The sequence below is a fragment of the Cyrtonyx montezumae genome, unplaced genomic scaffold (genome assembly GCF_038088225.1).
Source record: "Cyrtonyx montezumae isolate F1298 unplaced genomic scaffold, pur_monq_1.0 scaffold_67, whole genome shotgun sequence".
Lineage (NCBI taxonomy): Eukaryota > Metazoa > Chordata > Aves > Galliformes > Odontophoridae > Cyrtonyx > Cyrtonyx montezumae.
In genome coordinates this window covers 182107-203461 of record NW_027072075.1, presented here as the reverse complement: position 1 = coordinate 203461, position 21355 = coordinate 182107, and the positions used below count along the sequence as shown (strand labels likewise).

General features: G+C 45.0%; 1 protein-coding gene across 1 annotated transcript; it reads right to left on the bottom strand.

Annotated features, from left to right (window-relative positions):
• Nucleotides 1-788: 788 nt before the first annotated feature.
• On the bottom strand, nucleotides 789-19115 carry LOC136057473 (deleted in malignant brain tumors 1 protein-like). Its single transcript, XM_065750196.1, has 11 exons — nucleotides 19004-19115; nucleotides 16793-17116; nucleotides 12070-12393; nucleotides 10983-11306; nucleotides 9693-10016; nucleotides 8883-9206; nucleotides 7257-7580; nucleotides 5041-5364; nucleotides 3317-3640; nucleotides 1886-2209; nucleotides 789-991 (listed from the first exon to the last, which is right to left on the bottom strand). The coding sequence occupies exons 1-11, from the start codon at nucleotides 19113-19115 to the stop codon at nucleotides 981-983; spliced, it is 3039 nt and encodes a 1012-aa protein (XP_065606268.1). The 3' UTR covers nucleotides 789-980.
• Nucleotides 19116-21355: the final 2240 nt, after the last annotated feature.

Below are 21355 nucleotides of genomic sequence, written 5' to 3'. Positions count from 1 at the left end.
ACTTTTCAGATTCTAGACAAGGAACTGAGGGTGCACAGGGAGCGAAGGTGGGATAGAACCATGATAAATGATCCAAATTGGCCAAAGGGATGTCTTATATCACGCAATCTCACATTGAATGATCATACTGGGTGGGTAGTTGGCTGGTAGAGTGAGCACTGCTTGGGGACAGGCTGGTCATCATCAGAGCAGAAGCAAGGTGAAGGTGATGGTGATCAGACCATGATAAAGAGCATCAGATAGACTCACAGAAGCAGGACAGAAATGTCACTTATCTATAAATATATTTGGGGGGGGGATTAAGGTAAGAAACTGCACAGAAATGGCTCAAGGCTTGGAGGGAATGTTGCAGAGAGGCCAAGAGGCTCAGAGGAAAGGTTGCATGAGGAATTTATGACAGCAGGTAAACCTCTTCTGGAGGAGGGTGCTGGCTGCACAAGAGAACCTCAAGATATAATATATACCTGCAAACAGCACAAGAAAGCTTTTATGGACTAGAGGCAGTATCATGGGCAGAGGATGAAGTGGCATGGGAACTGTGCGACATTTCGGGCAGAGAAGGCTGTTGTGAGATGCTGCAGAGATGCAAGCTGACTTCAAGCACCCACTTGTATCAAGCAAATATTTCCTTCATCCCAGAGAGAATATGTCTGGAAACTTGATTTGTGTCAGGCAGTAACTTAATTTACAGTCAGTAGAGAGAGAAATTTTTGAAGCAATTCAGACAAAAGCTGGTCTGATTTGCCCTGTGTGACTGCCTGTCTCTCTTCATTAGCTGGAGAGGCCCTTCATGCTCCTGATTTTGGCACATCAACTTGGATCTTGCAATTCAGTGAGATAGATCTGTGTGTTAGTGATTGGCTTCTGTACTGCGTGTTCATTGGTCTTCAAAGATGGCTTTTGTTTGGGCTGAATGAATTTCATACGCATGTTGGCTGGCAGTGTCATCTCTCTTCTCCACTCTGAAGCATCTGTGATGTTTAGATCCCACCTGGAAAGAAATGCATGCAATCCAGACCTGTAAGACTGGTTTGCTCTATCCTGCAAGGCCACTTCAAGTTAGTAGTATGCATATAAATGTATATGAGAATCACTGAATCATCAAATCTTAGAATCCCAGAATGGCTTGGCTTGGAAGGCACCTTAAAGATCATAGAATCATAGGGTGACATGAGTTGGAAGGCACAATGAAGATCACAGAATCAATCATAGAAAAATAGGATTATGTAATTGTATAATCATAGAACCATAAAATCATAGACTGGCTTGGGTTGGAAGAGATTCATACAGCTCCAGACCTCTACCATGGGCAGGGTTGTCACCCATCAGGTCAGATTGCCCAGGACGTGATGCAACCTGGCCTTGAGCATCTCCAAGGGTGGGGCATTCACAGATTCTCCAGGCAATACGAGCATGTAATATTCTAGTGATAGTTAAAAAGCATAACAAGGAAGAACGAACAGCCATGTGGAGAGATGGGAATCATCCCTCAGAACGCCAAGCTCCAACTTCACACCTCCATCATCAACCCATGGCACTTATGTGAGACAGAGGTTGGATTGAACAAACTGCAACAGAGGAAATTTAGATTGGATATCAGAAAATAGCTTTGTATGACAAAGGCAGTGAAGCACTGGCACAGAGAGGTGGTGGATGCTCTGTCCTTGGAGACATTTGAAGGTCATACTGGAATCTGAGCAACCTGATCCAGCTGTAGATGTTCCCATTCATTGCAAGGGACTTGGACTAGATGAACTTTAAATATCCCTTCCAACTCAGATGATTCTATGACTGTGAAAGGATAAAGAGCCCCCAGCCCCAAGACCCAGATTAGAGGCTTAGTAACTACTAATGCCTAGTAGAGTGGGGCATGCATGAAGGTTACCAGAGCATACGACGCCTGCATCTTCTCCATGGTTGCAGTTATGGACTCCCCAAGGCCTTGCTGCACACTCGTTGAGTGCTGATTCCCTGCTGGAGCATTTCACATCATCCAGCCAGATACGGCCAGAACCTTGCCCAAAATAAGCGGATCCTGGGGCTGACATGGCTTTCCCACAGCCCAGCTGCTGGCACACAACAGCAGCATCGCTCAGGTCCCAGTTGTCATCACAGACTGTTCCCCACTGTTGGCTGTGAAGCACCTCGACTCTCCCAGCACAACGACTAGGGCCATTCACCAGCCGGAGAGGAGCTGCTTCTGCAATGCCTGCATATAAAGCAAGATAAAATGATCAGTGTGCACATAAATACCCTACAACCCAAAAGGGTGAATGTGCACATAAACACCAGGCAACCAAAGGAATGAATGCACAAATAGATAGCTTGCATCTAAACCCTACTAAGAGCAGACACATAGAACTATGTGTCCTAGTGCCAACCAAGGATGGATGAAGAGAACCATCAGAAGGGCAGGACTCCTCCCATAGTTATCCTCAAACTCATACATAATTTCATTATGTTCCCATCTTAGAGTACAAGCTTAGTACCCAAATTATGTTTAGAAGTTCCTTTACTTAATCACTTCCAACAGTTTCAAGTGTGGTCATCAAAAGTCTGGGTTTGCTGTATCTAAGGGAGCCAAATACAGGGACTTATAGAAAGATTAATTCCTGCTTGACTTACAGCACAATGTGTAAGAATACTGATTCATCTGTTCCTAGCAAACATGTTTCCGACAGTTTATTGAACTACTTTGTGACACCATTCCTGCTCCATATAAACAGCAATCACTTGGCCAAGCTCTTTAATAATCTGATGTTTTCTATGGACATAACAGATGAAACACTTGCAAATGGAAACATTTGGGAACATTCAGTTAGTTGTCATTTCCCATCTGAGTCACTTTGAGGAATCTTTGCCATTCTTCAGCTCTCATGTCAGAAGACTGGGAATCTGATGCAGGTGTCTACATTCTGTTGAGCATCCTATGCAATATTGTATGTTGCATATAGCATTGCTTTTTGTACTATATAATCTAGGTTCAGGCACTAGGCTCCCTGAACCTCAAAAGGAATGAGTATTTCCTGGGACCAGTTTCAACAAGTCCTGGAGCCTTCAGAAGCTGAGGTATAGGATACACAGCCTGATTCAGCTATCAAGAGGTTTGCGGATGATAATAATTCTGGTGGTGACTGTTGATCATAGTCAGGGCCATGAGATTACATACCTCATACAAAAATGAGTTTATACACCACCATGACTGACAGCAGACATTAGGAGCAGCCTGAACTCAGAGAAAACCTTTTACTGAGGCTTAAAATCGTTATTTCACGTTTCCCAACGCTTTGTAGACTGAGACATAGGTGGGAGTTACCTGTGCACACCACACCAGCATCTTCTTTGTGTTTGCAGTTATGGGATCCCCAGGCCTGGAACTGGCACTGGGAGAGGGCAGCCTCTGTCCCTACACAATTGACGTCATCCAGCCAGATGGGGTCAGACCCTTGCCCAAAGCGAGCTGAGCCAGGGGCTGATAGTGCTGCCCCACAGCCCAGCTGCCTGCACACAACATTGGCTTCAGCTTTATCCCAGTTGTCGTCACACACAGTTCCCCACTGTTGGTCATGAAACACCTCGACTCTACCAGCACAGAGATTTGGGCCATTCACAAGCCGGATGGGAGCTGGTTCTGCAATACCTGGCCCAAAAAAGAGAGCAGTCACAGAAACACAAAGTACAAAACCACAGAACACAAGAAATCACAGGGACCTTGGGCTGCATCAACAGAAGGGTGGCAAAGGGGAGAGGAAGGGGATTTTCCCCCTTTGCTCTGCCCTCCTCAGGCCCCATCTGCAGTGTCTGAAGTTGAAAAGACAAGGAGGAATGTCTTTAAACCAAAACAGGGGAGATTTAGTCCTGATATCAGGAGAAAATTCAGAAGGTAGTGTGAGATATGATAGATTATTTATGTCAATAGGGTGAGGAAGGAGGGGCAGACTGGGCATACTCATGGATGATGCTGTACTAGAGATAACATGGGCATTAATCATAGATGCCTAAACACTCCCTTATAGGTTAGAAAAGAGACAAACAGAGAACGGAATGTATGTGTGGACCCCCAATAAGCCAGAGAAAATGTTGTATCAGCATACTTTAACTAAGCCCAAACTTTGAGCAATTAACCTTGTACAACTAACCCAATGTGCACATGCCTGGAACCGAGGATGAATAGAAGGACATTGAGGAAGATGACCTATCTTCCCCCTCACGACCCCCAAGAGGGAAGAATACAACCCCTAGCAACAGCCCACACAAGCACAGAAGGACAAAGTGACTTGGAACGAAGGAAGGAGGAGACTATGGGGGAATTAGGTGGAGTTATGTATAAGAGAAGGGAGGGGGGGGGGGTCTTTTTGGTGCAAAAAAAAAAAAAAACAACATTGCAGATCACATCACTCCCCTTTTCTGCAGAGGTCTGGGTTGGCCAAGGCAGTCTGTGTCTTCTGTTTATTTGCCCCATATTGTCTTCTCAGGAATATTCCCCACTCATTGTGTCTTTGTTTTGATGCTGCACATTCATGATTTACTGAATGCACATTTCTTTATAACTCAAAGACAGGCTGCTGCACATCACTAGCTGATAACAGTGAAGCATGTGGGTCTACATGGCTACAGAGATGACTAGGGCCTGGGGCATCTCTCCTGTGAGGAAAGGTTGAGAGACCTTGGTCTGCTCAGCCTGGAGAAGAGAAGGCTGAGAGGGGCATTTATCAACACTTCTAAACATATAATGAGCAGGTTGCAATGGTTGGGACCAGACTCTTTTTGTTGAACCCAGCAGCAGGACACAGGGCAGTGGGCAGAAACTGGAACCCAGGGAGTTCCATCTAAACATGAGATAGAAATTCTTTACTGTGTGCATGACAGAGCCCCAGAACAAGCTGCCCAGAGAGGTTGTGGAGTCTCCTTCTCTGCAGTTATTCAAAACCCTCCTGGATGCCTTCCTATGCAACCTACTGTAGAAAAACTCCTCTAGCAGAGGGATCTCCAGAGGTCCCTTCAAATCTCTGCAAATCTATGACTCTGAATTAACAGCACCTGAGCACACCACTCCAGCATCCTCTCCGTGATAACAGTTGTGGTCTCCCCAAATCCTGGCTTGGCACTCAGAGAGGGAAGTTTCAGATCCTGCACAGTTCACATCATCCAACCAAATTTGTCCGGTTCCTTGTCCAAACCAAGCAGAGTCAGGTGCTGAGGTTGCTGTCCCACAGCCCAGCTGCCTGCAGACCACTTGAGCATCTGTTAAATCCCAGCTGTCATCGCAGACTGTCCCCCATTGCTGCTCATGAAACACCTCGACTCTTCCAGAGCAGAAATTTGAACCGTTCACCAGCCGGATTGGGGCTGGTTCAGGAACACCTGAGACACAAAGGAAAGACCAGGTACGTTAATTTGGCTAAGACATCTCTTTCTGGCACATCAGAAAGCATTGTGTGCACTAGTTGGTTTAGCATGACATCCAAGGACAAGGTTTAGGAGGAGGGTTCTATGCTATTGCTTTTCCTCATACATGACCCGAAGGTAAAGAAACACCACTGCCTAAATCTAAGGAAAATACGTGTATTGTTGGTTCTCACTGGCAAATATGAGATGTTTGAAGCCTTTTTCTCTCCATGTCTTACCAGGAAGGTATGCAGATAGCAAATGCATGTAACTCCAGTGCCACAGGGGCACTGGAAAATACATTATACAGAAGCACGGTGTGAAAACTGAGGCACGATTCACCTCATTCAGACTCTAGCTTACAGTGTCTTGTTTGCTTTCCTCAGCATTGATGCCTAGTGCTATTTGAGAAGCCTGGGGAATCCCAGACATCCCAATGAGTCTGGCAGACTTGATATAGGATCTTGGGAGATAAGCATTCTTCTTCATCTGTGCTTAGAGTTGGTTGGGACACCACAGAACATCTTAAATGACACAAAACAATTTGTATTCTTGAGGAAACCCTCCCTTTACAACTCCATTGAGGACCCTTGTTTTCTTTTGTAGTCGTAGAAAGAAAATAAGCACTGTTGGGCTGCACTTTCTTTAATGTGCTTTTGGCATGTCATCAGGATGGGGAAAGTCCTGCTATGGACTGTGTTAAGTCTTCGCTTACTGCAAAAGGACAATGATGAATTCAGAGAGAGGCATCAGTGCTTAGACAGCTAATTCACAAGGTACTTTCCAGATGTAGATAAGAAATTGCGGATAAACAGATTAGCTCCAGTAAGGGCAATTCAAAAGTATACCATTTTGGGGAGATAAGATGATTGAACATGGAATGAAGAGTTAATTAAATGACAATTCTTCACAAAGTAATATAAAGGATTGAGAGCGACACCTTTAATTATCATGCTGTTCCAAGAAAGATATGGCTAAGTATAAAAGGGAGTGCTGGCTACAAGATATCCAAACCAAGACTTCAGAGTGATTCAGCACTGCCAAAGCCCCAGCTTGATTGGAGACCAGAAGATATATGTACAGTGGCCAAGGAGGAAACAGAGAAGAAGGAGGGAGATAAGAGGCTTGAAAACATTTCTCCAGAGGGAGTTATGAATGGGCTGAGAAGGAATATAACATTCTTATCAAAAGGCAGAAGCTAAGAGTAAGTAGCAATGTGCATGTCAATTAAACAAGTGACTATACAGTGCATTCTAGAAAATGAGACTCAGTTCAGGGTTTCCTTCTAGTATCAACTAAGGACAGTGCAGCAATTTTGAGGAAATTGTCTCATCTGTGGAAGTTTCAGAGAAGGGACTGGAAATACTTTGGTCTCCTGAAGATGGTTTTACCAAGGAGAGGAGAAAGGCAAGCACAATAACGGTTTCTGCAAGAGTTTTTAATGTATTTGTCTTGAGGAAAGAGAGTAAATGGAGAGCATGTCTTGATTTTTTTAGAGCGAAATGAGGGAAACCCCAAGAGACTGTGTGGTGTTCTCAGTAACAAGGTGAATCACAGCAGTCCTGCAATGCTATCAGATTTATCTGTAGCTCACACAGGAAAAGGGTCCCAAGTTTAAAAGAGTCCCAGAATTAAATTCTTCAGCGCAGCAAGTGCTGGACTGCAGCACCATGGTACTATGGTGAGTTTTGGAATGGGGAGGAGAGGGCAGCACAGCTGGATCTATGCACAGCCTGGCTTGAAGCACTTTCTCTGTTTAGTGCTATGGTTTTAGAGTTATATGATGGGAAGAGGGCACCCTGTGGCATTTCAAGCATCCTTCTACATACCTTAAGCCTTGATCAGAAAACAACATAAATGAGACTTACCCGAGCACACAACACCAGCATCTTCTCCGTGCTTACAGTTATGGACTCCCCACAGACTGGTCTCACATTTGGAAAGGGCAGTTTCAGCTCCTGTGCAATTGACGTCATCCAGCCAGATAGGGCCAGACCCTTCTCCAAAAGAAGAGGAAGTTGCAGTGGATACAGCTCTCCCACAGCCCAGCTGGCGGCAAACAACTTCAGCATCACTTATGTCCCAGTTGTCATCACACACAGTTCCCCACTGATGGCCATAAAAAACTTCAACTCTCCCACTGCACCGATTTGGCCCATTTGTTAAGCGCAGTGGAGCTTCTCTTGGTACATCTGAAGAAAACAGCAAGGGCAGGGACATGTGTTATGGAGTTGCTGCTGGTGTGATTAAAAGGTCAAGTGAAATCTAGGATGCATTTATTCTGTTGCCTGATGTTGGGATGTCTTTGCCAGCTCAGAACTGTGAGCATAATTAACTGTGTACCATACTTTGCAGAATATAAGCTGAAATACAGTATGAATTAGTATAATATATCAAAGGTCTGGGAGTCCTGGGAGGTCCTTGATGACTGGAAACTGGGTTATGTTATACCCATCTCCAAGAAGGGGATGAGAGATGTGCCAGGAAACAACAGACCTGTACGTCTAACCTCATACCCTGGAAAAGTTACAGAGAAGCTATTCCTGTGTGCTAATGAAAAGCATTTAAAAGCTATTATCAAGCATAGTCCACACAGTTTAACGAAGGAAAGTCCTGCCTTAGTAATTTGTTGTCCTTCTATAATAAGGTTGCCTGCTTGGTGGATGAAGGGAATGCAGTAGATATAATCTGTCCATATTTTAGTAAGGCCTTTGCTACTACCACTTGCAGCATCCTTCTGGACTAATTGTCCAGCTGTGAGATACACAAGTTCCTGCTGTGCTGGGTGATAAACTGCCTCAATGATAGAGTTCAAAGGGTTGTAGTGATAGGCGCTACATCCGATAGTCTCCACCAGTGTTCCCCACCACTCAATCCTAGAGGCAAATCCCAGTCAACAGTTTTATCAGTTACCTCAAGGTAGACATTAAAGGTGTCCTCAGCAAATTTGCTGATGACACTAAATTGAGTTTCCTGCTATATTTAGTGTTTGTGGAGCCTCACTTGAAATATGGTGTACAACTCTGGACTCCACAATATAAGAAGAAGGTTAGAGTATTGAGTGCATCCAAAGTAGGGCAGTAAAGCTCTTACAAAGTCTGAAAGGCATGCAAGCAGTGGCTGGGGTCACTGGAGTAATATACTTCAGAGAAAAGGAGATTAAGATGTCACTGCCTTGCTTCTCAAATATTATGTTCTATTCTAGTCTAGTCTAGTCTAGTCTAGTCCAGTCTGTTCTAGGCCAGCACAGTCCAGTCCTTCCCTTCTATATTCTTTCCTTGTCAAGGACAACTTCTGGATAAAAGAACAACACAACAGCCAGAAAAGGAGAAATTTAAAAGAAATATCCAATCTGATGTCAGAGCTCACAATATATTCAAGAATTCAGGCAAGTATCATCATCAAGACAAAGTCTGCAACTGTGCTGGTACACAAATAATCCTCATGGAAAAAGAAATCCTTCTCTGTCACACAGAGACATAGGTGGGAGTTACCTGTGCACACCACACCAGCATCTTCTTTGTGTTTGCAGTTATGGGATCCCCAGGCCTGGAACTGGCACTGGGAGAGGGCAGCCTCTGTCCCTACACAATTGACATCATCCAGCCAGATGGGGTCAGACCCTTGCCCAAAGCGAGCTGAGCCAGGGGCTGATAGTGCTGCCCCACAGCCCAGCTGCCTGCACACAACATTGGCTTCAGCTTTATCCCAGTTGTCATCACACACAGTTCCCCACTGTTGGTCATGAAGCACCTCGACTCTTCCAGCACAGTGACTTGGACCGTTCACAAGCCGGATGGGAGCTGGTTCAGCAGCACCTGGACCAAAAACAATTGCAAAATCTTCAGGAGCATTGCATGTTTCAGAGTGCTGTGGAGGAGCCAAAAGCTCCTCACAGGGCTCTGGTAGCAAACATCTGGTTTCTTCATCAACAACAGGGCACAGAAATGAGGGTGGGACCAGAGTGCTGGTAGTATTGAATCCCAACTCATAAGCCTTGACATACTCAACCATCAGGGTTTAGTATCCAAGTCCACAGCACTTTAGACCCTGTGAGAGCTCAAGCTGCTCCCTGGAGGGATCACAGACCTTCTCCATGGCTCACATCCCTTAGCTATTGAGCCAAGCCATCCACGTGGAATACAACCTCACCATCCACATACCTTTCTCCTTACATCTCAGCTTACAACTGCATGATGAGCACACATACTCCTTAATCTGAGGGGACTCCAGATCTACCAGCACCCACTACAAACACATGGGCTCCATCATACCCCACATCCAATGGCATTCATTAGTGGTACCTGAGCACACCACTCCAGCATCCTCAGCATGGTTACAGTTGTGATCTCCCCAGGGTTTGGCTCGGCACTCAGTGAGGGAAGTTTCAGATCCTGCGCAGTTCATATCATCCAACCAAATTTTGCCAGTCCCTTCTCCAAACTGAGGAGAGCCAGGGGTCGACGTTGCTGTCCCACAGCCCAGCTGCCTGCAGACCACTTGAGCATCTGTTAAATCCCAGCTGTCATCGCAGACTGTCCCCCATTGCTGCTCATAAAACACCTCGACTCTTCCAGAGCAGTTACTTGAACCATTCACCAGCCGGACTGGAAGAAGCTCAGCAAATCCTGTAATTGAGATATAGTGAAAGCATCAATTCTCTGTGCTTTCCTTCATATTTTTGTCAGTGCTGATCAAGTCTGGACAGCAGAGGTATGGCATGGAGATTGCTCTTTTTTTTTTTTCTCCATAACAGACCAGTAGATTCTTGCAACAACTTCTGCCCCACAGAATAGTGGTCTCCAGTAAGCTCTCTCATTGTCTAGTCCCACCTAAATATCAGCCAACTGTTTGAACCCTTACACAGTCAGAAGATGACAGTTACCCCTGCAGCCTGCAAACTAGAGGTAGTCATATGGGCTGCTGAGCTGAGCATAGAAGGAACCAGTGAAATAACATTGCTACAGGTACACTCGCATGCCTACATTAAGGCTGTGTTAAGAAATCTTAGCAGCAGGGAATAGCATCTCTTTTGGGACAACTGTGAGACAAGGGAGACTAATTTCACCAGTAGTTCTTACTTCCTTCACCTATGTGAAGTCAACCTGCATTTTTAGATTTAATATCTGCATTTTTGTGTGTGATGCCTGAACAATAAATTCCTCCTCCTCAAGCTAGGAAGTCACTGATGGGAAATGCTCAGGATTGGCTGGGCAGAGCAGTGGACTGGAAGACCTTCAGCCATCCCTAATGGGATTGTTTTGGGGAAAGTGTGAAGGAAGATAAATGGGAGAAAGAAGAATGGTAGAGCTTGGACAGTCAGGTCTGTGGCTGGCTTATAACCCAGTTATTGGGATGAAGAGTAGCTGATACAAGAACACTCCTCAGAATAATGATTTCATTGTTTGTGGTAGCAAATTGGCCCCTAGAAGCACCCCATTAAAAAGACTATCATAATTGCCTATGGGTTTTGCCATATTATTTTAAAGCTCTCTGTACTGCTATCTTTGCAAGCATCTATTAGTACTAAAGGACCTGGGCCCCAGGGTGACCTAAGACAGCTTACGCCTTAACGTTCACTGAGTTAAGGGTACCTGCACACACCACTCCAGCATCTTCTCCATGCCCACAGTTATGGCTTCCCCAGGGGCTGGCTTTGCATTTGGAGAGATCAGTTTCATTCCCTGTGCAGCTGACATCATCAAGCCAGATAGGATCAGATCCTTGCCCAAAGTGAGCACCATGGTGAACTGACAAGGCCTTTCCACAGCCCAGCTGCCTGCACGCGACTTCTGCATCAGCCAAGTCCCAGTCATCATCACACACAGTTCCCCAGCGCTGGCCATAGAACACCTCGATTCTCCCAGAGCAGTGGGTTGATCCATCCACTAATCGGAGTGGGACTGGTTTTGCAAAACCTACAGGAAGGAAAAGCAAGAAAATTCAAGAAAGTGTCTGGTGCAGACTCTTCTTTTCTCCATTTGTCAGTCAACATAGTGACTTTCACTTCTGTTTTTCATTCTGTGGATTGTGACATGGGATGTGTATGTTGCTATGAATTTGATATTCTAATTAGTGCCTTGTTGCAGGAAAGGCAGTGGGATATACACTCCTCTTCCTCCAGTATTGCCCAAGCAATCACCATATTGGTAGTAACTGGCCCACCAGCAAATTTCTAATGGTAAAAAGGTCGTGGTATACATAGCCTCTGCTTGGCCAGACAGCTGGAGAATTGGGATGCAGTGGGTGGATCTTTGAATCTTGAAGGTGTAACCTTGGGCTTATGGTTTACTTTGAGGACCTAATATTAATACACTTGGAGAGACAATATGGGCCATGCAACACTTTGGGGAACATAGGAAAGAACTAAATCCACTTATAGGACAGTGAGACAGTGGGCCCACTGAAGGCAGTGAGAGAATATTCTCTACAAAAGCATCACTGTCCGTGTGCTATAGTGTGGGACTGTATAAATAATTACTGAACCAGCACTGCTCTACTAGTGGCCCTTGCAGTGGAAAATTTTTACTACCAAGAAGATGCAAGATCCTTTTAGTACAAACCACATTTACCTTGTGATTCTCTGTAGTGTTAGGGTTTTCTCTGCACCAAAGGGAAAAGAGTTTGCTACAGAATCTCCAGCACATCTCCAAATCCCACAGAACTCAGAGTGAGAGTTACCTGAGCATACAACACTGGCATCTTCTCCATGCCCACAGTCGTGTTTTCCCCAAGGTTTTGCAGGGCACTCAGACAGGGCAGCTTCAGTTCCTTTGCACATAACATCATCAAGCCAAATAGGGTCAGATCCTCTTCCAAAATAAGCTGAGGAAGGAGCAGATAGGGCTGTCCCACAGCCCAGCTGATGGCATACAACTTCAGCATCAAATAGGTCCCAGTTGTCATCACAGACTGTTCCCCATTGCTGGCCATAAAGCACCTCCACTCTCCCAGAGCAATGATTTGTACCATTCACCAGTCGCAGTTGAACTATTTTATTATTTCCTGCATTAAAAGGTAGCAAACAAGAAAAAAAATCAATCATAAGTTCATAAGTTCATAAGTTCATAAGGTTGGAAAGGACCTATAAGATCATCTAGTCCAACCATCCTCCTATCACTATCTCTACCCAACTACTAAATTAAGTCCTTTAGCACCTCATCTAAACGCTTCTTGAACAGCGCTAGGGATGGTGCCTCAACCACCTCCCTAGGCAGGCCATTCCAGTGCCTGACCACTCTTTCAGAAAAGAAATGCTTCCTGAGGTCTAATCTAAATCTTCCCTGGCGCAACTTGTGGCCATTCCCTCTTGTCCTGTCATTACTTATCAGGGAGAAGAGGCCTACCCCCTCCTCACCACAACCCCCCTTCAGGAAGTGGTAGAGTGCAATAAGGTCTCCTCTGAGCCTCCTCTTCTCCAGACTAAACAATCCCAGCTCCCTCAGCCGCTCCTCATAAGACTTGTGCTCCAGGCCCCTCACCAGTTTTGTTGCCCTTCTCTGAACACGCTCCAGGGCCTCAATGTCCTTCTTGTAGTGAGGGGCCCAAAACTGAACACAGTACTCGAGGTGCGGCCGTACCAGAGCTGAGTACAGGGGGATGATCACCTCCCTGCTCCTGCTGGCTACACTATTTCTAATACAGGCCAGGATGCTGTTGGCCTTCTTAGCCACCTGGGCACACTGCCGGCTCATGTTGAGCCGAGCATCAACCAACACCCCCAGGTCCTTTTCCTCTCTCCATTCTTCAAGCCATTCTGCCCCAAGCCTATAGCATTGCATGGGGTTATTGTGGCCAAAGTGCAGGACCCGGCACTTGGTCTTATTGAACCTCATCCCATTTTGCTCAGCCCAGCTGTTCAGCCTATCCAAATCCCTCTGAAGGGCCTCCCTACCCTCAGGCAGTTTGACACATCCTCCCAGCTTTGTGTCATCTGCAAACTTACTGAGGGTACACTCAATTCCCTCGTCTAGGTCATCAATAAAGATATTAAACAAGATGGGCCCCAAAACTGACCCTTGGGGGACACCACTCGTTACAGGACGCCAGCTGGACTTAACTCCATTAACCACTACCCTCTGGGCACGGCCCTCCAGCCAGTTCTCCACCCAGAGAAGAGTGAACCTGTCCACACCATGGGCTGCCAGTTTCCTTAGGAGAATACTGTGGGAGACCGTGTCAAAGGCCTTGCTGAAGTCCAGGTAGACTACATCAACAGCCTTTCCCTCATCTACCTGTCTGGTCACCCAGTCATAGAAGGAGATGAGGTTGGACAAGCACGACCTGCCCCTGGTGAACCCGTGCTGGCTGGGTCTGATCCCTTTATTGCCATGCACGTGCCGTGTGATCTCCCTCAATATCATCTGTTCCATAACTTTCCCTGATACCGAGGTCAGGCTGACAGGCCTGTAGTTCCCCGGGTCTTCCTTACGGCCTTTCTTGAAGATGGGAGTCACATCGGCAAGCCTCCAATCTTGTGGGACCTCTCCAGATAACCAGGAATGCTGATAGATGGCAGAAAGTGGCTCGGCAATCACCTCTGCTAGCTCCCTCAGCACCCTTGGGTGGATCCCATCTGGCCCCATGGACTTGTGGGAGTTCAGATGGAGGAGAAGATCTCTGACCGTCTCTGCTTGAATCACAGGGGGTGCATTATGCACCCCGTCCCAGACTTCCAGGTCAGCGCAAGTACCATTTGGATAACTGTCCTGTCTATTAAAGACAGATGTGAAGAAGGCATTGAGAACCTCAGCCTTTTCCTTATCATCTGTGGTTATATTGCCTGCCTCGTTGAGTAAAGGAGGGAAATTTTCCTTAGTTTTTCTCCTGCTGTTAATATATTTGTAAAAGGGTTTCCTGTTCTCCTTTACAGCAGTAGCCAGCCTAATTTCAAGCTGGGCTTTAGCATTTCTAATTTTCTGCCTGCAGATCTTGGCCAGTTCTCTGTAGTCACCCCAAGTAGCCTGACCCATCTTCCAGAGGACATAGACTCTCCTTTTCTCTCGGAGTCTCAACAAAAGATCCCGGTTCATCCACACTGGTCTTTTGCTCCTCCGGCTTGACTTACAGGACTCCGGGACTGCCTGCTCCTGTGCCTTTAAGATTTCCATCTTGAAGAGCATCCAGGCTTCCTGGACCCCTTTACCCTTCAGGAGCAAGTCCCAAGGGACCCTTGCAACAAGTGTCCTGAACAGGTCAAAGTCTGCCCTCTGGAAGTCCAAGGTAATAGTTTTGCTAGTCACCCTCTTGACGGCACCCAGAATAGCAAACTCCACCATTTCATGGTCACTCTGGCCAAGACAATCTCCAACCTTCACATCCCCTACTAGTCCTTCCCTGTTAGTGAAAAGTAGGTCAAGCAAGGCATCTCCCCTGGTAGGCTCTTGCACCAGCTGAGTCAGGAAGCAATCATCCACACATTCTAGAAATCTCAAGGACTGCTTCCTCTGCGCAGTATTGTATTTCCAGCATATGTCAGGGAAGTTGAAGTCCCCCATGAGAACGAGTGCTGGCCATCGTGCAACATCTACGAGTTGTTTATAGAACATCTCATCTATTTCTTCATCCTGACTAGGTGGTCTGTAACAGACCCCCACCACGATGTCACTCCTAAGGACTATCCCCCTGATCCTTATCCATAGACACTCTACTTTGTCATTTCCAACCACTAGTTCTTCAACATCAAAACACTCTTTGATATAGAGAGCTATGCCACCACCCTTTCTTCCCTGTCTATCCCTTCTGAAGAGCTTGTAGCCATCAATCCCAGTATTCCAGTCATGGGAGAGGTCCCACCATGTTTCTGTAATAGCTACAAGGTCATAGTTAGCCTGCCTCACAATGGCTTCAAGCTCTTCTTGTTTATTGCCCATGCTGCGTGCATTGGTATAGATGCACTTCAGCTGGGATATCTGCCTCACCCCTTTTTCCAGGGCAGCCTCCTTAGGCGCTTTACTGGAGAGCCCTGTTTTATCCCCTTCCCCCGTCACAGCTAGTTTAAAGCTCTCTCAATGAGTCCAGCTAGCTCCTGTGCTAGGATTCGTTTCCCCCTTTGGGATAGGTGTGTCCCATCAACAGATAACAGGCCAGGAGCCGAGTAAACTGTCCCATGGTCAAAAAACCCAAAGTGTCTATCTCTACACCAACCTCTCAGCCAGTTATTCATCACTTGTGTTTTCCTAGCCCATTCTGTGTCCTTCACCGCCCCAGAAGGTATGGAAGCAAACACCACTTGTGCTCCCACCCCTTGAACTAATCGCCCTAATCCCCTAAAATCTCTTTTCATAGTTCGCAGACTTCTCTGGGATATTTCATTGCAGTCTGCCTGAACTACTAGTAATGGGTAGTAGTCGGTGGGGCGAATCAAGTCCGGGAGTCTTCTAGTAATGTCCCTGATTCGAGCCCCAGGGAGACAGCACACTTCCCTGCGGTTTGGGTCTGGTCTGCAAATCAACCACCACCAACAAAAAATAGGATCAGGGTTTTCACAAGGAGAGAGCCTTTAGGGAATGAAGAAAAGAAAAATTCTCCACTGATACTGTCTAAAACTTGAAAATACTGATGAGGAATATGTTCTGAATTATTTTCTGTGACTTCAGACTTCCCAGTCAAAGAGATTAATAGAATGGATTTGGAATCCTTCGTAAAGCAGGACTGCAATCCATACTGTTATGTTACACCAGGGGTGGCAACTGACAGCAGATCGTGACACCCATATGTCTTACACACTTATTGGTTTCTCCTCTAGAAATTGGTGCTGAAATTTTATGACATTTTTTCTGAAATTAATGCCTCCTATTTTCTTATGTTGGCCCCAAACATCAGAGGTTGATGTTGGTGGCATGGAAGCAGAGTCTGAACCTTCCAACCAATACTGCATTATATTTTGTTGCTTTATGAGTGCAGTTTCTGTTGCTCAGCCTGCATTAACACCATGCTATCACATACTGGCCAAGACAAAGGAACAGATGGCCCACAACTGAATTTCTCATCTCAGCATCATTTTAGATAACGTTTCTACTGGTAGTGTTGCCACAAAATACAAATAGAAACATGTCACAAATGCTCAAATCTCATGACTAATTTTAGCTGTAAAATACATGCACGGAAAACTTGTGTATCCAGACAAGGTTCATTTCAGTCTTCTTCCTCATTTACCCTATCGCTGATGGAATAAGAAACAGCACAGCACAGCAGTAAATGAGGAGCAACAGCACCACCACTCAGTTTAACTGCCAAAAGAAGTGAGATTGATAATGGTGTCTTTGGTATGGGTCAGGTCAGTTCTGAAACAGCCATCTGTATATAATCTGAATCCTAAGAGTGGCACTGAAAATTTTGCAGACAGGCTTGAAATCCTCATTCTACACAGCACTCTACAGGGAGTGGTGGAAACATGAGTTACCTGTGCACACAACACTTGCATCTTCTCCATGATTGCAGTTATGCTCCCCCCAAGGTCTGGTCCTGCATGCAGAAAGGTCAACTTCTGTACCATTGCATTTCATGTTATCCAGCCAGATAGGACCAGTTCCTTGACCAAAATGAGCCAAGCCAGGAGCAGACAGTGCTTTCCCACAGTCCATCTGCCTGCACACAACCATGGCATCAGATATATCCCAGCTATCATCACACACTGTTCCCCACTGTTGTTTCCAAAGCACCTCAAGCCGCCCCGCACAACGGTTGGGGCCGTCCACAAGTCTGACAGGAGCTGAGTTGGCAACACCTGAATCAGAAGAAAAGTCAAGGTAGAAAATGAACACAAAACAGGTTTTGGCTGATAGAGGAGAACACCTTGTGCTTGTAGGAGTAATGCCATTTTAGATTTGGCTGTGGTAGTATTGCTGACATACTAACCATTGGTGCTTTCAGCAGGAACATGGAAATAAATGTTTGCTGGCTAATTTGTTCTGCAAATGTCTTGCACAGATGTCACTAGGATGTCTAATGAATTTCTGCTTCTCTACAAGAAGCTGCAAGCTCTTCAGGACAGACATAATCGTGGCATTCCTAGTAACTTGTCCTTCTCAGGCAATTTTCCAGCTATGAAACAGTCCCAGCACACCATCTAACATGATGTGACAGCTCCACACCACAGAAACTGTAGTCTGTATTATTTACCATGAGAAGAAAATCTCTGGATATGGTCCCTAAGAAGGTGGAAGTCACAGCATGTCCCTGTAACCTGAGCAACAGTGGCATCATTCCTGTCCACCATCTGCGCAGCAGGGACCTCCATGTACAAGACCATGAGTGCTCCTCTTGGGTTACATCTGTTGTGCAAGTTATGTAAGGAAGCTTTTAGTTCACTTATCAGAGTATAAGTTAGGATTTCAACATCAAATAAAACATGTGTAAGATTTCTGTCAAAAACACTTGCCAGAACTGTCCTAAACAGTCGTGAGTGTAAGAAAATTCCAGGTTACTATGGGGATCCAAACCTGGCAGAGGTTGCCAAAGTTTCCCCCTTATTCAGTCAGACATTTTTGGTGCTTAAATTGCATCTATATCTTTGCTCATTGGTGCTGCTTCACACATATACTTCCACCATAGGGTTTATGACAAGAACAGCTACATAAAGGCTAGCCTGGTCCACTCTTCTACACTACTGGGAAGCACAGATATTTTCCTTACAAGCTTTAAGTTGCCAAATTATGTACCTTGATCATTTACAATTCTGACCCCACCTTTCTCCATCCGAGTCCGTGAAGCTGCCTTAACTTGTGCCAGACAATGTAAAAAAAACACCAAAGCTACTGTCTCCAGATAATCCTTATCCAATTATTTTACTTCTTTTTGTTTAAGGATTTGACTGTGCTGGTTTGCAGGATATAGATACAGCTGCACTAAGCACTGACACTGACAGAGAGGCATGATATGCTTATTTATTCTTAGGTCCTGGCTCAAATCCAGCCTATTTGACAGTAGAAGGGAGGCAAAGAAATCATTCTGGATTACAGAAATCTATCAAAGGAAGCTCTGTCTTTACGCATGCATTCATCTGTTCTCAGGGTTTGTATCTGAGTGTTTGCATTCATAATGCCTCTAAATCTCCATGTGACCTTTGGAAGCCAAATGATGAAGTCTAATGTTGTCTTTTCTTGCCTCAGAAAGGCCATGCCCTTTTTTTCTGTACCAGAAATTTAATTTCTCATAGAATGGCTTGGCTTGGAAGGGACCTTAAAGACCATCTCGCTTAAACCCCCAGCCATCAGGCAGGGACATCTCCTAGAAGACATTGCTCAAATCCTCATCCAACCTGGCCTTGAACACCTCCAGGAATGGAGCACCAAGAGCTTCTCTAAGCAGCTTGTTCCAGTGCTTTGTGACCCTTATAGTGAAGAGCTTCCTCCTTATATCAAACATAAATCTACTCTCTTCTAATTTAAAACACTACCCTTTTTCCTATCACTACATGTCCTTGTAAAAAGTCTCTCTCCATCTTATAAGTCTCGTCTAAGTATTGAAATGTGGCAACAAATTCTCCCCAGATCCTTGTTTTCTCCAGACTAAAAAACACCAGCGAGGATATGAGAAGGGTCAATCTGTCATGAGCACCATACATCAGACCATATATGGAACTCCATTCTCCAGGAACAAGGAGGAAACTTACCCCAAATGCATACCAGGAGAAAAAACAGCATTTCCATTCTGATTCCAGCAAAGACAGCCAGACTGCTGATATGGATATGCCTAGATGGGAAAAGATTTCCTGGTGGTCTCATGGTAGCAGCAGAAACTTTGTACAATACGATTCCTGCAGACTTGGCTTGGCAATGTAGAGCAGAAATGTCGTCCTTGGAGGAAAGATAAAGAGCTCAAATTTGGTGACAGGCTGGGTGACAGAAGAAAATACAGTAGGGACCAAGACGGAGGTAAATGACAAATATTCCTTGCTCTGACTCCTCCCCTTAATTGGCCTCTCCCTCTTCACCTGACAGAGCACTAACCACCTCTGCTTCCTTGCATCTCCTTTTAGTGCTTCTCTCCTCCCATGCTCTTCTATTTGTCAACATATTGAGGAAAAATAAACCATGCTAGAAAGAACATAATCTGTTGTCCTCAGTCAGTGTTTTAGCAAAAATCAGACTTGAACGAGACTGAAACGATCATTCTACTTGCAGGACTTACCTGTGAATGGGCAGTGCCCAGGGAAGACTTAGTATCATAGAATAGCTTGGGTTAGAATGGAACTTAAAGCCCACTCAGTTCCACCCCCCTGCCATTGACTGGTTGCCATCCACTACATCAGGCTGTTCAGTGTCCCATCCAACTTGGCCTTGAATGCTTCCAGGAATGGGGCATCCACAGCTGTGTCTCACCATTCTCTGTGTAAAAAAATGTCTGCCTGATATTTAATCTCAGTCTCACTTCTATTAGTTTAAAACCATTCTCCGTTGTCCTGTCACGATCAGATCTCATAAAAAGTGTCAGTCTTGTTCGGAAACTCGAAGTACTTCTTAGGGAAGAGTTAAGGAATTCTTAGGGAATATGTCTGCCTCTGTTCAGTTCTTAAGTGCTGTCTAGAAGTTTAGGAATGGGGAGCATATGAAAAGGAAGAAAAAACTTTATTTTTTTTTTAATTGTGAGAGAGGTCAAACACAAGAACAGGCAGTTCACAAATATTGTAGAGTATCCACCCTTGGAGATATCCCAAATCCAACTTGGCATGGTCTAGGTCTAGGGGATTCTGATTGAGCAGGATGTTTGACTAGAAAATGTCCAAGATGAACCTCAGGATGCATAAGTTGCAATGAGAGCTGTGAGAGCTGCTTCATAGCTTGAGACAAACTTAGGCATTCAGAGTTTAAACAGCACAGCTAGAGACTACAAGGATGGCTAATTTTGGATCTAGTTTAATGGTTTAACAGAGTTACAGAGATGTTGATTAGAAAGTGCTAGGGATGGTTTCTAATAAAAACACTGATCGAAACACTACTGCTGCTTACTCTAAATCAGATTCACTGTGACTTTCTTCAGCTGCATCTTGAAAAACTTCACAGCCTCTCTGATGAGAGCTTGAGGACTGTACCACCATTCATCACTTTTTCTCCTCGAATTTCAGCCTCTCAAGTTGCAGTTTGTTACTGCCCCTTGTTTTATTGCCCTCTCTTGTCAAGAAGCTTTTGGCCCTGTCATCTTTGTTGCTGACTTTAAAGTGATTCTATGATGCCATTTCATCATCTTTTGCTTTCTCTTCTTCTGAAGAAATAAATCCATGTATTTCAACGTCATCTTACTGTTTGTGTACTCCTTGCCCCACACTGTTCCAAGCCTCCCTTCAAGCAGTCAGCTCATCTATTCTGTTCTCTTTGTGGCTTGTGGTTTAATAAGATCCACCTCTTGATAATTTTCTGTGCAAATATACTTCCTCTTCCATTTAGTAGTTTTCCATACTCTCATATACAGATTGCAGAAAAATTAAAAAGACCAAATAAATCGAACCTCCTAAATACCTGCATGATCCAAGGGGGTTCTGTATTCAGTTTTGGTCTGTTTCGTGGTTTGTCTCAAAATAAAAACCAACCAAAATGGAAAGGGACCATATTGGAGAAACCACGAGCCAAGACAGAAAATCCAACAAGGTATTGAAACAACAATGGACAAACTTTTTCTGCTCTGGATGAAATATCAGCAATTCCTTACATGTCTCTGAAGAGAGCCACTAAGTCCTCATGCCCAGATTTTTAGTCAGAGGTGCCAATTAAACTCCCTACTCTACATTATTATTTCACATTTTCAATCAAGATGTCTTTTTTTATTTTTTTAAGCAGCTATTGTTCCTTCAGCTTATGTTCTGAACCCGCTGTTTACTATTTACTTCAACTGGCTTTGTAGTTCCTTGTTTACCCTTCAATCCTATTCGTTTTGACCTTTAATATAACCCTATATATTTTCTTCGCCCTCACTGAAACCAGTTGGCCGTTGGCCAAACAGTGGAGCAGTTCTGCATGCCCTTGCTCCT